Source organism: Musca domestica, unplaced genomic scaffold, assembly GCF_030504385.1.
Source record: "Musca domestica strain aabys unplaced genomic scaffold, Musca_domestica.polishedcontigs.V.1.1 1, whole genome shotgun sequence".
NCBI lineage: Eukaryota > Metazoa > Arthropoda > Insecta > Diptera > Muscidae > Musca > Musca domestica.
The window spans coordinates 18,047,562-18,067,006 of record NW_026712114.1 but is presented as its reverse complement, the minus strand read 5'-3'; the positions used below and the strand labels follow the sequence as shown (position 1 = coordinate 18,067,006).

Here is a 19,445-nt window from a genome sequence, read left to right as displayed (position 1 = left end):
CATTTTTATACCAGTTCTTGTGTTGATGGAAATATTGAGATGTACCAAGTCTGAATGCAATGGAATGTAATGTTGGCGTTTTATGAGCTTGTGGGGGAGGTACCAAAAAAAGTGGATCGATTGATCCCATTTTCGGAACAGATCTTGTGTTACTAGAAGTAATTGGATATGTGAAATGTGAAGAGAACTGGATACTTATTTCGGATTTTGTAATCGTTTTGGTTATTTAAAATTTTGACCCTTTGTGGGGGAGGTACCAGAAGAAATGGTTGGATCTGTACAATATTTATAACAGATCTCGTGCTGATGCAAATATTGAGATGTGCCTAGTCGGCATGGAATCGGATATTAATTTCGTGCTTTATGAGCTTCATGAATATTAAAAATTTTGGCCCGTTGTGGGGGAGGTACAAGAAGGAGTGGACCTATATATTCCATCTTCACACCTGACCTTGGGTTAATGAGAATATTTTGATGTGTGTAATTTGAAGTCAATCGGACTCTTACATCATATTTTATGAGAGTTGTTATTATGTCCTGTCCATTTTCTCACCTAACCTAGCACTGATGCAATTATTAGGATTTGCAAAGTTGAAGCGAAATCTTTCTGTGCAGAAAATATTTTTTTTTTTTTGGAAATTTCGACCATGTTCGAATTAATGTGACTCCACTGTATCTGCATATGTTTTTGGGAGAGGCAGCATTAATAACGCGTGTCACTTCACAATGACGGTACGTCAGTAAGCATGAACATTGACATGAATTATGGCTCATTTTGTTAGACTGTTGACAGGCATAAAATTTAAGTATATTTTTGTTATTTATTGGCGATTAATGAAAAATATATTGATTTAAAATAAAAACATTGTTGTTGTTGTTGGTTTTATTTCACTTTGTTTAATTCAACCTTACAGATTATCGATGGTACTAAACTTGGACTTAGGTTTCTTTTTTTTCGAAAATATATATTTATAGCATTCTTTTTTCTATTATGTTCGGCTAAACAAGTTTAACATTTGTCAGTTATTTATATTCGGTACACACATTAAGCATCCATAGGTTGGTGGTTAGTTACGATAACGTTCGTAGCCATTTGGATTTATGAGTTAGGGTATATGCTTATGCCAAACATATGGCGCGTATACTTGATATAGGAATATTATCAATACGCCCCGGTATACCTATGATGCTTTCGAAATTATGGTTCCTACGAAAGCATGGCGCCCAATCGTTTAGTGAGAGGCCAACCAAAATTCTAAAATTCAAGAAAATTACTAGAAATTGATTAGACTTTGTTTTCGGGGAATTGGATGAATAATAGTTACGTTCGACTAAACTAAAGGATCTAATGTTCCACAATCAGATTTTTATTCAAAAGTAAAGACCATTAAAAGGACGGACATTAATTATATTGTACCACAAAATTTAATGTTTTCAATAATTACAGGAGATTTCCAGCAGATTATGAAAGAAGAGCTAAATATAAAAGATAAATGTATTGGCGTTTAGAATAGAGGGGGCAAGTTTCACCCTTTTCATCTATACAGGGTGAGATGAGAAAAAGTGCAACCAATTTCAAGCTGCAGTCATTTTTAAGTCACTCATCTGACAGCTGTTAAAATTATTCCAGTGACAGATCCGTATATTGTTTACAAGCGTACAAAAGCATTTTGGTGAGAATTTTCCAGAAAAAAAGTAATTCGTGATGGAATTCAAGCGGGATAGTGTGATTTCTTTATATTTGGCTGGAAAACAACAAGTGGCGGTCGTTAGAGCACTCCAGCATTTAAATGTGAATAAATCTTTTGTGTCTCGTACCATCGCTCGTTACCGTGATACGGTAAGAAAGTAAATAGAAGAAATTTAAAGAAGCGACTTGGTCGAAACCCACGTCGCAGAGGCCGAAAAATTGCTCGTAAGCTAAACATATCGCAATATTCCATTCGTCAACTATTGAAAAATGAGCTCGGGATAAAGCCATTGAAATTCCAAAAAGTGCAAGAACTTACACCACAACAGAAAGAAAATAGACTCAAAAGAGCTAAAGAGTTGCTTCGCTTGGCCAAAAGTGGTGAACTGCCGAATTTGGGTTTCTCCGATGAGAAAACATTCGTTATCCAGCAGTTTGTAAACAAACCAAATTATTGTGTTTACTTGCCAAAGAGGTCAGCTGAAGTGGCCACAAGAACTCAAGCGCCGGTAATGGTGATGCTGTGGGCCGCCATAACAGACGATGGTTGCTCTCCGCTCGTATTAATCGAAAATATTCTGGAGGACTTGAGCAACAGGACTCTGCACCATCGGACTCAGCACATTTCCAGCGCTTCATTTCCGCACAATTGCCACCAAAATCTCCAGATACCAATCCATTGGACTATTGTGTCTGAAGTATTTTGGAAAGCAATGTTGGCACTAAAAATACCACGGTGTCGATCACCTCAGGCAAGCGCTTCGCTGGAAATGGCTCAAAATACCGAAAAGCGACATTCGGGCAGCGTGTGACGGTTTCATTGGCCGTTTGAAGGCCATATTTCGTGGCAAATGTGACCAATTGGAACAAATCTAAACTTATTCTAAAATTTGATTGTATTTCCGACATTTTTTGCTTTCATTCAAAACTAAAGAATAAATGTAAAAATTATGGCGTTTGACTTTGTTTCAGTTTTTTATCTCACCCTGTATGGCTGGAATCCATGGTATGCATCGACACAGCCGATGGTACAGTGAACTGTCAAACCAATTTTAGAATTGAAAATGTTGAATGAAAAATTATTTAAATTTGTAAAAAATGTTTAAAAGCGCGAATTATAATTACCTCCGAACGACGTCATATAAGATTACATATAAAAATCTTCTTATATTTGAAAAAATATTTAATTTTTTTTGACATATCAATGCTCCCAAGTGTTGATGCAAATACCTGCATTCTTCTGCCATGTTGGAATCCTGAAATTTGATACTGATGTTTCAGTTGGCAATTTTACGAAAAGTATTAAAATTTGGTATTGGTTGAAGGAATAGAGCTGATTTTTAATATAGATGGTGTCTGTTGTTAAAATATGGAGGTGGCTTTGGAAATGCATTCTATATTTGTACGAAAAGCTCTAAATTTTGGAATTGAGTGAAAGAATACAGCTGAAATCCTGAAATTTGATATGGATGTCCCTGTTCGTGTCTGCAGTTGAGAGAAGTAGCTGGGTTTGGGAATTCGTACTATAAACGTACGAAATGTGCAAAAATGCCACAAAATGTTGGGAAAAAGTGGAATTCTGAAATTTGAATTAAAATCGGTGGTTTGGGACATGCATAGTATAAATGTACGAAAAGTATGGTAATAAATTTGGAATTGGATCTTAGGAAAGAGTTGGAATTCTGAAATTTGATATGGAGGACATTGTTGGTTTCTATGATTTAGATATGGTGGTGGCCTAGAAAAATTGGATGTGGAACCATTGTGCAAAGTTTTAACTTATATGCTCTTCGGTAAGGAAAAACTTGAAACTTCCCAAAGAAATAATTAAGAAATTTTTCATTTTGAGTGCTAAAATAAACTGGTGGAACAGATCTACAATTTTACTGTGGACTTTTCGCTGACGAAGTGGTAGGCACTTCTTAGTATCTATATATTTACGAATTCGAACAAAATTGAGAGAGTTTTTTCTTTTAACATCGAATGCCCCACTGAGCTTTGTGAGGAAAGTATTAGGAGGAGTGGGCTGTATTTCAACTTAGCCAGGGTCTCTTAAAAATACTAAAATGTGACAATTTTGAACAAATTAGATGATAGTTTTTACCACCTTTAGGAGTGTCAGAAGTGAAGGAGCAGGCCGATATTACCCATTTTCCAACTTGATCTGAATTTGACAAAAATATCTGGATGTGTAAAATTTGGATCAAATTGGTTACTCTCTTCGATGGTTATCGTGAGTATTATACAATAATTATTGGCCGTATAAAATGATATATATCCTCTGTAGCCCTACGTCTGGAAGTATAAATATATGGAAAGACGGTCGTGTGGACGGACGGTTATGTATAAGTCGATTCGGCATGTGATTCTATGGCAAAGAAACTATGGATCTGTGTAGCTTCATTTTAAAGTACCACACTGTAGTACGAAGTACCACAATGGAATTCTGAACGAACGTGAGCCATTGGGCGCCATATTTGCCAATTTAATCTCAAATTTGTCTGCAACTTTGATTAGGTTTTTTGGTGAAACAAATTGTTGCAGCTTCTGGAACAAAGGTATTTATAAATAGATTTGAAATTTCTCTATGACTTTGAATATCAGCACACATCCTTGTTCCGAAATATCACCTTGTTGATTCTATTTTTATTGAAGGATCGTGGAAAGCATTAACAGAACGACTCAGGTTGGCGGTGATGCTGATATGACAATCATTTAAAACAAATTAGTGCAACGACTTAGGCTGACAATGATAACTGAATTGCTATTGTTTAGGAGAGCAATATTCGGACTCCTGAACCATAACAAACTCACAAAAAATACGCCTCTTAGAAAGACAACAGTGGTCGATTTTTTGCAGATAATGCTGGGTTGTTATTATTGTCGTTGCGATGAATGTTTTTGACGGCATCGGGCCATCACGGAACAAATAGTCATCCCTACTATGTTGCAGAATGATAATTTAATTAAAATCGAAAGTAATTAAAGAAAAAAAAAGTAGGAAGAATTTAAAGTAGGAATAATTTCGGTTATCACTGACCATCAGTGCTGACCTGCAGTGCAGTGTTGGAATGATAATGATAACGCCGTATGCTTAGTGTCTGCATGAATGCGCAGAGTATAAAAATCATGTTGATGCTGGGAACAGAACACAGTCACATCAAGTCTTTCCATTCGTAGAGTGGTTAGTTTAAATTGAATCCAACGACGTGTAGTGAAGAGAAAACTAGCACGCGATGAAAATAACAATAGTACTTTTGTGCTTGGCCGGTTTGGCGGCAAGCAGAGTCATTGTCGAAAGGCCGAAAATAAATTTGAATACCATCGCCGTTGAAGGCAATCGAAATGGTAAGGATAATGGATGAAATAATTCGAAATTAAAGACAATTGTTGAAACTCAACTTTTTTCCAGGCATTGGTCGCCTTTACACCATGACTCGAGAGGAGTTGCTGCGTCAGAAATTTATTTTGGATATCCTCAATCAAATCGAGTTGCCACTGCAAGATATGGTCGAAAGCTCGTCTGAAGAGATGCTAAATGAAAATATGTTTGAAGGAGTAAGTAGATTAAAATTTCGATGTCCAATACACCCTTTCTTACGATCACCGTTTTCCAGATCCTTGACAATGATATGCAATTGATGTTGGACTTAATACGCAATAATCGAATGTTGCAACGCAGCGAAGTCTTTGCGATGACCAATGAAATGCATCTTCGCCAGTTGATTGGTCTCTATCGTCTGTTTGTGCGTTGTCGTGATTTCGAAACCCTGCAAAACTTGGCACTTATCGCCCGCAACAAAATGAATCCTGTTTTATTTGTAAATGCCCTAACCTTGGCATTGGGCGATCGTGAGGATACCCAAATGTTGATTATACCCGCCCTGTATGAAATTCTACCCAAAACCTATTTGGGTAACTCCATAATCACCACCATGGGAACTATCGAAGGAACACGAATGATGAATCGAAATGTGGGATCGATGCGTCCCAATATTTTAGATATCATTGCCATGGGCAAGGATACGAGAGGTATGAATGCTCAGCGTATGGAGGTAATGGGTGTGGTTGACAGGTCGCAATTGTGGATGCCCTGGCGTGATATGCACCAGCAGTTGTCACTTCAAAATTCAATGGGAGGCCGAATTCAAAATGACAAAGATATGCCAGTGATGCGAATGAATCGTGATAGTGGTAGGGGTCTTATGGTCGAAGATGTTGGTATGCGGGCATTCCTAAATATACTCATCGATGAACTAATTGTTCAACAAATGCGTGTAAATGATATGCAGGAGGATGTAATGGATGTAAACGAACGGATGTTGAAAAATCGTGGCATGGAATGGATGCGAGGACAGCACAACATGGATATGGTGGTAAGTTGCAAAACCAACGTTGTTCAAAACTAATTTTGTTTTCAAAAAAAAAAAAAAAAGAAATTTTGCGAATAAGAAGTAAATATAGATTTTAATAGAATATCGACGACGATAGAAACTGTTGTTATCGGCAATGATATCTATGGAAATTGTCGTTACCGACAACGAATTCCACAGAAATTGTTGTTATCGACAATGATTTCTGCAGAAATTGTTGTTTTGATGATTTCTATAGAAATTGTTGTTACCGACAACGATTTTCATAGAAATTGTTGTTATCGAAAATGATTCCTCTAGAAATTGTTGTTATCGATAACGATTTCTATAGAAATTGTTGTTATCGACAATGATGTCTATAGGAATTAGTGTTATCGACAATGATTTCTATAGAAAATGTAATTATCGACACCGATTTATAGAGAAATTGTTGTTATCGACAATGACTTCTGTAGAAATTGTTGTTATCGACAATCATTTCTGTATGAATTGTTGTTATCGAGAAAGATTTCCATATAAATTGTTGTTATCGACAATGATATCTATAGAAATTGTTGTTATCGACAAGGATTCCTATAGAAATTGTTGTCATCGACAACAATTCCAATATAAATTGTTGTTATCGACATCGATTTTCATATAAATTGTTGTTATCGACATCGATTTTCATATAAATTATTGTTATCGACAATGATTTCTATAGATATTGTTGTTATCGAATATGATTTCCATAGAAATTGTTGTTGTCGACAATGATTTCCATAGAAATTGGTTGTTATCGACAATGATTTCCATAGAAATTGTTATTATCGACAACGATTTCCATAGAAATTGTTATTATCGACAATGATTTCTATAGAAATTGTTGTTATCGACAATGATTTCTATAGAAATTGTTGTTATCGACAATGATTTATATACAAATTGTTGTTATCGACAACGATTTCTATAGAAATTGTTGTTATCGACAGCGATTTCTATAGAAATTGTTGTTATCGACATCGATTTCTATAGAAATTGTTGTTATCGACAACGATTTCTATAGAAATTGTTGTTATCGACATCGATTTCTATAGAAATTGTTGTTATCGACAACGATTTCTATAGAAATTGTTGTTATCGACAACAAACCCAATATAAATTGTTGTTATCGACAACAAATCCAATATAAATTGTTGTTATCGATATCGATTTTAATAGAAATTGTTGTTATCGAGATCGATTTTCATAGAAATTGTTGTTATCGGCATTGATTCATATAGAACTTGTTGTTATCGACAATTATTTCTATAGAAATTGTTTTCATCGATAAAGATTTCTATAGAAAATGTTGTTATCGACAACGATCTCCATAGAAATTATTGTTATCGATAACGATTTCTATAGAAAATGTTGTTATCGACAACGATCTCCATAGAAATTATTGTTATCGATAACGATTTCTATAGAAATTGTTGTTATCGACAATGATGTCTATAGGAATTAGTGTTATCGACAATGATTTCTATAGAAAATGTAATTATCGACACCGATTTATAGAGAAATTGTTGTTATCGACAATGACTTCTGTAGAAATTGTTGTTATCGACAATCATTTCTGTATAAATTGTTGTTATTGACAAAGATTTCCATATAAATTGTTGTTATCGACAATGATATCTATAGAAATTGTTGTTATCGACAAGGATTCCTATAGAAATTGTTGTCATCGACAATGATTTCCATAAAAATTGGTTGTTATCGACAATGATTTCCATAAAAATTGTTATTATCGACAACGATTTCCATAGAAATTGTTGTTATCGACAATGATTTCTATAGAAATTGTTGTTATCGAAAATGATTTCCATAGAAATTGCTGTTGTCGACAATAATTTCCATAGAAATTGGTTGTTATCGACAATGATTTCCATAGAAATTGTTATTATCGACAACGATTTCCATAGAAATTGTTATTATCGACAATGATTTCTATAGAAATTGTTGTTATCGACAATGATTTCCATATAAATTGTGGTTATCGACAATGATTCCTATAGAAATTTTAGTTATCGATAATGATTTCTGTAGAAATTGTTGCTATCGAAAACGATTTCTAAAGAAATTTTAATTATCGATAATGATTTTTAAAGAAATTTTAATTATCGATAACGATTTCTGTAGAAATTGTTATTATCGATAACGATTTCTATAGAAATAGATGTTATCGAAAAAGATTTCCATACAAATTGTTGTTATCGATAACGATTTCCATAGAAATTGTTATTATCGACAATGCTTTTCATAGAAATTGTTGTTATCGATAATAATCCCTATAGAAACAATAATTCCTATAGAATTATCGCCTACAAATTCTGCAGAATTTGCTGTTATCGACGACTATTTCTATAGAAATTCTTGTTAACGACAACAGTTTGTGCGAAATTACTTGCTATCGATAATGATATTCAACGAATTCCTTTATTTCTTCAGGACAACCAACAACGTATTGACAGCATGGAAATCATGGATAGAGACGAGCCTATGATGCATACCGCTGCCCGAAGATTAAATTTGTTGAGAGGAAAATCGGGAAGTCGTTTAACTGATATTTTAATGCCACAGCAACGAATGCCACGTGCCACTCGTATCGTATCTACAATGAAGAATGAAGATACACAAAAAATGCACATTGGCCAGTTGATATTGCATCATTTGAGGCAACTTATGGCACGTCTCAATTTGGAAAAAGTTTCGATGACAAACATCAATGATTCTGTGGAAAATATTAACATTATCGATAACATGAATTTGATGAAAATGTTGCAATACCTAAACGTCGATGTGAATGAGTTGATGTTGGTGCGTAACAAAATAAGCATGATGATCGAAATGGGAATGATGAGCGATGTTGAGCTCATGGAAATGCTTGGCGTAACGAAAGATTTGCAAATGATGGACAAAACTGAGAGAATGGATAACATGATGATTATGCTCCGGGTAATTATGCTGAAGAATGTTGATATTATCAAGGCTGTGGATGTGTTGGAGCATATTATGCTAGACTCAAGAATTGTGACAATCGATCGTAGAATGATAATCGCCAATGTCAATGAAATCCGGCGTATGGGCTTGAGAGCTGCCATTGATATGTTAAGGAAAATGAATGCAAATGACCAAATGCAAATGGAAATCATAATGGATGTTATCGATAATATGATGCTGAGAGAAAAAATCGTGGATATGACCATCCCCAATATTGTGGATGCGATGGATGTACGCATGCTTGTGGATATTTTGAATGTGGACATGAACGAGAAAGTGGTGTTGAGAAATCGCCTAATGAAAATGATGGAAATCGGTGTAATGAGTCAAATAGAATTAATCGAAATGATTGATGTCATTAAAAATATGCAAATGTCTGAACGAGTTATGCCAAAAATCGATATGTTGCTGCGCTTGATTGTGCTGAGGAATATCAACATGGGAAAGCTTATGGGAGTGCTTCAAATGCCAGATATTGTGAATAGCCTCAATTTGAAGAATCAACTGGATATCAAGGCGAAAATTGTCGACATTCAAAAGCTGAGCCGCAAGGAAATTATGGATATAATGCATCAAATTGATGTACTGAATGTTGTCCATCTGGGCAAAAGAATCGAAATGCTCAACAACAACATGATGGGCGCGGACATGAAAATGCAAATCATTGACATAATGGATGTTATCGATATCATGATGAATGTGATTTTGCAAATGATGCAAAATATGGGTTTAATTATGGACATGGATAAAACCATGGCTCTGGATATGTTGCGGAATTTGGAAATGCCCATGCGAGCTACCAATGACATGACAATGTTGAAAACCCAAATGACAACCATGATCCTGGGAAATATGATTACTTCCGTGGACATGATGGAAATAACTGACGGAATGCGAAAAATAAAAACAATGGAAAACATGGAAATGATGCTCAAGTTGATTATGCTCCAAAGTGTTGATGCAATGAAACTCTTGGATGCCAGCAAAACAAACGATATTATGATGATTTTGAGAACTAACAATAACATGGACTTGATGGAACAACTTCAAAACCTGATCCATTTAGATGTGATCCAAAAAATGGAAATCGATGAAGAAATTAAGCAACTGAATCAAATGCCCCTAATGATGCGAGTGAAAATCATGTCACGAATGGATATGAAAATGAAAAACAATATCCTTATCATTATGGATGTTATCGATGAAATGGTCTTGATGAACAAAATCGATATGTTGCGTAACATGGACATAATTACAAGCATGAAATTCCAACAAATCATGAGAAAAGTGGTGGATATCACTATGATTACCGATTTACTTGATATCGATAACACCACCCGTGGCCGTTTGACAAATAAAATGACACAAATGCTAAATGTGGGTATCATGACCACGAAAGACATCTTGGAGATTGTGAAGACAATCAAAACTATCACAAAAATCGATCGCAATATCAATGCCACACAAATGATAAATAAAATCGATATGATGCTTAAACTGATTACTCTGCGCAATGTGGATATCATGAAATTAATCGATCTCCAGCAGACAACAGATCTCATTGGGCAATTAAATATCGATAACAATATGCTTATGAATATTGAGACACTTCTAATGCGGGATATGATGGAAAAACATCTATTAATCGATCGTATTAATATGCTGAATCGTATGCCTCTAATTGATCGAATGAATATGCTGGAGAACATGGAAATGAAATTGAAAAAGCAAATACTTAACATTATTGAGATTATCGATATCATGATGGTGAAGCGAACAATCGATGTGACTCCCCAGGTGGGTCAGATGAATAAAATGAATATGTTAAATAATATGCACCAAATGACCTCCATGGATGTGATGGACATTTCACGAGTTATCGATATGTTGTCATTGAATACGAATGAGAGAACCCTAATAATAAATAAAATCATGAAAATCATCGATATGGGAATGATGACGAAAATTGATATGATGCAGATGATTGAGATTCTGAGAGATATGGGAATGCTGGATAAAGTCCTTATGATGAACAAAATGGATATGATGCTTAAATTAATTATGCTCCAGAATGTTGATGTGATGAAATTGATGGATCTACTAAAGGTCGATGATATTTTGAAGACATTGAATGTAAATAATATAATGTCTATGAAAATGATGAACATGAATGATAAAATGATTCTGGTACAACAAATCCAAACGATGAACCGAATGTCCCTCATGGAACGAATACGTACGATGGAGACCATGGATATGAACATGAAAATGAATATAATGACCATTATGGATGTTATCGATAACATTCTGATAATGAATAACATGGTTATGTTACGAGATGTGGTCATGCACAAGAATATGGGTCATATGGAATCCATGAATATGATGAGCGGAATGAGCACCATGAATATGATGAACAATAGGGATCTCTTACGAATTATCGATATGATGGGCATGAACATGAATGAGCGAACCATTCTGATGAACAAACTGCAGATGATGATCAATATTGGCATGACGAACCAAATGGATATCATGGAAATGATTGATGTGCTGCAGACTATGGGATCCATGGATAAGCTTGTAATGATGAACAAAATGGACATGATGCTTAAATTGATTATGCTCCAGAATGTCGATGTGATGAAAATTATGGAATTACTTAAAGGCGACCATATTATTAAGACATTGCATATGAAAAATATAATGGATATGACAATGATGAACATGCAGGATAAGATGATTCTGGTACAAAAAATTCAGACGATGAACCGAATGTCCCTCATGGAACGTTTGCGTATGTTGGAGACCATGGATATGAACATTAAAATGCATATAATGACCATTATGGATGTTATCGATAACATGTTGATAATGAACAACATGGTTATGTTACGAGGTGTGATTATGAACATGAATATGGGCCAAATGAACTCCATGAACATGATGAACGGAATGAGCACCATGGATATAATGAACAATAAGGATCTTTTAAGAATTATCGATATGATGGGTATAAACATGAATGAGCGAACCGTAATGATGACCAAAATGCAGAATATGATCAATATGGGTATGATGAGCCAAATGGATGTTATGGAAATGATTGATGTGCTGAAGAATATGGGATCCATGGATAAGCTTGTAATGATGAACAAAATGGACATGATGCTTAAATTGATTATGCTCCAGAATGTTGATGTGATGAAAATTATGGAATTACTTAAAGGCGACCATATTATTAAGACATTGCATATGAAAAATATAATGGATATGACAATGATGAACATGCAGGATAAGATGATTCTGGTACAAAAAATTCAGACGATGAACCGAATGTCCCTCATGGAACGTATACGTATGATGGAGATTATGGATATGAACATGAAAATGAATATAATGACCATTATGGATGTTATCGATAACATCTTGATAATGAATGACATGGTTATGTTACGTGGTGTGATTATGAACATGAATATGGGCCAAATGAACTCTATGAATATGATGAACGGAATTAACTCCATGAACATGATGAGCGGAATCAACTCCATGAATATAATGAACAATAAGGATCTTTTAAGAATTATCGATATGATGGGTATAAACATGAATGAGCGAACCGTAATGATGACCAAAATGCAGAATATGATCAATATGGGTATGATGAGCCAAATGGATGTTATGGAAATGATTGATGTGCTGCAGACTATGGGATCCATGGATAAGCTTGTAATGATGAACAAAATGGACATGTTGCTTAAATTGATTATGCTCCAAAATGTCGATGTGATGAAAATTATGGAATTACTTAAAGGCGACCATATTATAAAGACATTGCATATGAAAAATATAATGTCTATGAAAATGATGAACATGCAGGATAAAATGATTCTGGTACAACAAATCCAAACGATGAACCGAATGTCCCTCATGGAACGAATGCGTACGATGGAGACCATGGATATGAACATGAAAATGAATATAATGACCATTATGGATGTTATCGATAACATTCTGATAATGAATAACATGGTTATGTTACGAGATGTGGTCATGCACAAGAATATGGGTCATATGGAATCCATGAATATGATGAGCGGAATGAGCACCATGAATATGATGAACAATAGGGATCTCTTACGAATTATCGATATGATGGGTATGAACATGAATGAGCGAACCGTAATGATGCACAAAATGCAGGTGATGATTAATATGGGCATGATGAACCAAATGGATATTATGGAAATGATTGATGTCCTAAAGAATATGGGATCCATGGATAAACTTGTAATGATGAACAAAATGGACATGATGCTTAAATTGATTATGCTCCAGAATGTCGATGTGATGAAAATTATGGAATTACTTAAAGGCGACCATATTATTAAGACATTGCATATGAAAAATATAATGGATATGACAATGATGAACATGCAAGATAAGATGATTCTGGTACAAAAAATTCAGACGATGAACCGAATGTCCCTCATGGAACGTTTGCGTATGTTGGAGACCATGGATATGAACATTAAAATGCATATAATGACCATTATGGATGTTATCGATAACATGCTGATAATGAACAACATGGTTATGTTACGAGGTGTGATTATGAACATGAATATGGGCAAAATGAACATGATGAACGGAATGAGCACCATGAATATAATGAACAATAAGGATCTTTTAAGAATTATCGGTATGATGGGCATGAACATGAATGAGCGAACCGTAATGATGACCAAAATGCAGAATATGATCAATATGGGTATGATGAGCCAAATGGATGTTATGGAAATGATTGATGTGCTGAAGAATATGGGATCCATGGATAAGCTTGTAATGATGAACAAAATGGACATGATGCTTAAATTGATTATGCTCCAGAATGTTGATGTGATGAAAGTGATGAATCTACTTAAAAGCGATGATATTATGAAGACATTGAATATGAATAAGATAATGTCTATGAAAATGATGAGCATGAACGATAAAATGACTCTGGTACAACAAATTGAAAAGATAAATCGAATGTCCCTCATGGAACGTATACGTATGATGGAGATTATGGATATGAACATGAAAATGAATATAATGGCCATTATGGATGTTATCGATAACATGTTGCTAATGAATGACATGGTTATGTTACGTGGTGTGATTATGAACATGAATATGGGCCAAATGAACTCTATGAATATGATGAACGGAATGAACTCCATGAACATGATGAGCAGAATCAACTCCATGAATATAATGAACAATAAGGATCTTTTAAGAATTATCGAAATGATGGGCATAAACATGAATGAGCGGACCGTTCTGATGAACAAAATAAAGATGATGCTCAATGTGGGTATGATGAGCCAAATGGATGTTATGGAAATTATTGATGTCCTGAGAAATATGGGATCCATGGATAAGCTTGTAATGATGAACAAAATGGACATGATGCTTAAATTGATTATGCTCCAGAATATCGATGTGATGAAAATCATGGATATTCTTCGTACCACTGATCATATGAAGAAGTGGAATATGAATAACAAAGTGATTTCGATAATGGGAATGCGAATAACCAGCAAAACACAAAGAATTGCTTTAATTGAAAAAATTAAAATGATGAACCGTATGTCTTTAATGGAAAGAATGACAATGATGGACAAAATGGATGTAAATATGAAAATGGATATTATGACAATAATGGATGTTATCGACAACATGTTGGTAATGAATGATATGGAGACGTTGAGAAAAATTGTTACATGGAATAAGAACATAAATCAAATGAACATCATAGATATGATGAACGGAATGAACTCCATGCCCGTGATGGACAGCCTGAACCCCATGAATATGATGAACAATATGGACCTAGTCAGAATTATCGATATGATGGATATGACCATGAATGAGAAAACCATGTTAATTAGCAAAATTAACATGATGATCGATATGGGTATGATGAGCCAAATGGATGTCATGGAAATGTTGGAAGCCTCAAAAAGTATGAGAACCATGGATAAAGTAGTCATGCGTAACAAAATGAATATGATGCTCAAATTGATTATGCTCCAGAATATTGATGTAATGACAATGATGGATTTGTGGAAAAACAAAGATCTAATGAATATCATTGGTGATAAACACTTGATGAAGGAAATGAAAAAGATTGTCAAAAAGGATGTGACAGAAAAGTTGTCTCTGGTCGATAAAATTAACATGCTCAAGAGACTAACAATTATGGAGAGAGTGACAATGATTGAGAGCATGGATATGAAAATGAGAACGGATATAATGATCATAATGGATGTTATCGATAACATGTTGGTTATGAACAACATGCAACTATTGAGAGATATGATTGTGAATAAAAATATGCGGCAAATGAACTCCATGAATGTGATGAACGGCATAAACTCAATGGATATAATGAACAATGTGGACCTTACCAGAATTATCGATATATTGGCTATGAACGTGAATGAGAAAACCATGTTAATGAACAAAATGAAAATGATGATGAAAATGGGCCTGATGACCCAAATGGATGTCATGGAAATATTGGAGATTTTGCAAAATATAAAAACCATGGATAAAGTAGTCATGCTTAACAAAATGAATATGATTCTAAAATTGGTTATGCTCCAAAATGTTGATGTGATGAAAATGATGGATCTACTTAAAAGCAAAGATCTTAGTATAATCAATATGGAAAAACATATGATGAAGGAATTGAAGAAAATTGGCAAATTGAACGGCAAAGAAAGAATGTCTATAATTGATAAAATTAATATGCTAAATAAGCTATCGCTCATGGAAAGAATGCAAATGATGGAGAACATGGATATGACTATGAAAATGAGTATTATGGCCATAATGGATGTTATCGATAACATGTTGTTAATGCAAAATATGAGCATGCTGAGAGATGTGATTATAAGCCAAAATATGCTCCCAATGAACGGAATGAACTCCATGAATATGATGAACGGCATGAAATCCATGAATATGATGCGCGGAATGAACTCCATGAATGTGATGAACGGCATGAATTCCATGAAAGTGATGAGCGGAATGAGCTCCATGAACTCAATTAATATAATGAACAATAAGGACCTTACAAACATGCTTGATATATTGGATATCAATGAGAGATCCCTGCTGATGAACAAAATGATGACAATGATTCGTAGAGGCATACTGACCAATATGGATGTCATCGAAATGGTTGATATTCTAAAAAGTATGAAAACAATGGACAAAGTTGTCTTGATGAACAAAATGGAAATGATACTCCAACTGATTATGCTCCAAAATGTGGATGTGATGAAGGTGCTGGATCTACTCAAAACCACTGACCTCATGAATACCATAAATATGAGTGATAAAATGACTGTGATAATGAAATTGAAAATGATGGACAGAATGATGATAATTGATCAGATTGATATGTTGAAACTAATTCCCCTGAGAGAAAGAATGCTAAAGATGGAGAGAATGGATGTGAGCATGAAAAGGGATATTATGACACTAATGGATGTTATCGATAACATGATGATGATGAATATGGATATCATGCAGAATGTAGGAGTTAACATGAGGGGTAACCAAATGAACTCCATGAATATGCTGGTTATGGATCTTTCCAGAATTATTGATATTATGGATATGACGACAAATGAGCGAAGTCTGATGATGAACAAAATTATGAAAATAATCGATATGGGAATGATAAATCAAATCGATGTTATGGAAATGATTGAAATGTTGAAAAATATAAAAACAATGCCTAAAATTGTCATGAGAAACCAAATGGACATGATGCTTAAGTTAATTATGCTCCAGAATGTTGATGTGATGAAAATGATGGACATGTTCAAGAGCGTCGAAATGATGAATACATTAAATATTAATGACCAAATGCCGTCCATAATGAAATTAAAGATGATGAAGATGGATGATATGATGATTTTAGTCCAGAAAATTGATATCATGAAACGTATGGCCCTTATGGAAAGAATGCGGATGATGGAAAACATGGATATGGCAATGAAAATGAATATTATGACCATAATGGATATTATCGATAACATGATGGTAATGAAAAATATCGATAACATATTGCGGAATATAATTGTGATTGAAAATCAAATGAAAACCCTGGACTTGATATCAATGATGGATATCCTGAATTTGAAAATAAACGACAAAACCGCCTTGATGAACCAAATGAATACTCTCATGGCAAGAGGAATGCTTAATCAAATGGAAATGATGGAAATAATTGAAGTGGTGAAAAATATGCAAAATCTCGATAAAAACGCGATGAGTGATAATTTACGCACCATGTTACAACTGGTAATGCTGAAGAGTGTCAATGTCAGACAACTAATGGTGATGATGCGAAATGGCGAATTAATCGATAATTTGGAAATGATAAAAGACATCAATGTTATGGATAAAATCAATATTATTGATATGATTAGATCAATGCAATTGCAGGATAATTTAATAACGAAAATGGAGAGGATGCAAGTCATGAATATCAAGGATGGTATGCGAATGTTGCATACAATGGATCCAATGGACCAGGAATTAATCATGAATCTAATGATTGTTGTCGAAAGGATTATCGACTTGAAGGGTATGGATATGATGGAAAATTTGAATATCATTAAAATTCAGAATACGATGCAGGGCATGAAAAGAATCAATATTATGGATGTACTGAAACCTTTGGGTAAAAATATGAATTTGGATACGATCAGAATCGGAGGCAATATGGATATGATCAGAATCGGAGGCAATATGGATATGGAGATGAGAAATATTGGATCTATGGATGTGAATAACATGATGATGGGTATGATGAACAACATGGCCATTATGAACAATATGCCAATGGATATGATGGATAAACGCAGCCAACTGATGGTAATGGAAAAAATGCAAGAAATCTCCAAACGTCTTCGCAGCACTCTACAACAAACAATAATCACTTTAAACCAACAACAACAAATCCCCATTGAAATGAGATTGCAAAAGACCCATCAAATTATACTCAATGAAATTATGAGAGAACTCATCAATATTTCCAAACTGACTTCAACCATTACGCAAATGTCTAATATCCTTGAAAATCCCATAACACAAATACTCCTACAACACATCATGAATATTGTTGAGGAAGAAATGCAGGAGCTTAGTACAAACGTTATACGCAATGTAGAGGAAATCTCTTGGGACTTGGTGAAAATAAACAACCTGAAAATTGATGAGCTACAAACCTATGTCGAAAAAGTTCCCATTGATTTAATCAATATGAATGGAGTTCAGCAGGAATCTGCTATTGGCCAAATGACCCGCCTTAATCACAAGAGATTTACCCTTAATATGGACATAACTTCAGAACGCCAACAGCGAGTAGTTGTGCGCACGCTACTCATACCCAAAGTCGATGTCATGGGCAAGCGATTGACCATTGAAAAACAACGTCAGAATACCATACTTCTTGACATAATGCATGTGGACCTTAATGTCGGACGTAATGTCATAAGTCGCAACTCAAAGGACATTACCTGGACGGGTCGTGATGTCACTCCATATAGTGAAATTTACGAACGTATTATGCTTGCCATGCAGGATAATGTTGATCTAACCATAAAACCCATTGTGGGACAAACAACCCTAATGCCTCATCGTCTTTTGTTGCCACGTGGCCGCATTGATGGCCTACCCATGCAGCTAATGGTCATCATTACACCAAGTCAAGAACCTACCACGATGACAAAGAAGACCACGATGCAGGGCACCCATTTGGGCATGGATTCTCTTATATTGGATAATTTGCCTTTGACCTATCCCATGGATCGTGAAATGAAAAATATTCAAAACTTGCCACAACTTACCAATGTTATGCTTAAAGATGTCCTGATTTATCACAATGAAGAGCAAGGCATGTAAAATCTCAAGGAATGCCGGGGATGATCTCAAATTTCGACCAATGGACTGTAACGAACGAAAATGAAAAAGAAAAAACATGTGTTATTAGTTTTTAAGTTAATTGTAAATTTAAGAAAACGAAATGGATAAATAAAAGTTCAAAATTAAGCAATGCATTTATAGGTTTTTCTTTTGTATTTTTATATTTTAGACAGGGAAAATGAGGTAGAAAAATTCCTTAAATAAATGGAGACAAAAGAAAGTATCAGAACTTTAATCTAGTTTTGAAAACGGTGCAGATATAATTAAAGTTGAGAACACATAGTGTTTAATTTAGAATTGCATAAAATATTGCTATTTATTGACCCCTGGTTTCGTCCTTAATTAGTCGTTAAAATGTACGCGCT

The 19,445-nt window shown here is 34.6% G+C and overlaps 1 protein-coding gene across 1 annotated transcript; it reads left to right on the top strand.

Annotated features, from left to right (window-relative positions):
- The first annotated feature begins 5,107 nt into the window (after positions 1 to 5,107).
- On the top strand, positions 5,108 to 19,214 carry LOC101895802 (uncharacterized). Its single transcript, XM_059124332.1, has 3 exons — positions 5,108 to 5,248; positions 5,308 to 6,066; positions 8,536 to 19,214. The coding sequence occupies exons 1-3, from the start codon at positions 5,123 to 5,125 to the stop codon at positions 19,057 to 19,059; spliced, it is 11,409 nt and encodes a 3,802-aa protein (XP_058980315.1). The 5' UTR covers positions 5,108 to 5,122; the 3' UTR covers positions 19,060 to 19,214.
- Positions 19,215 to 19,445: the final 231 nt, after the last annotated feature.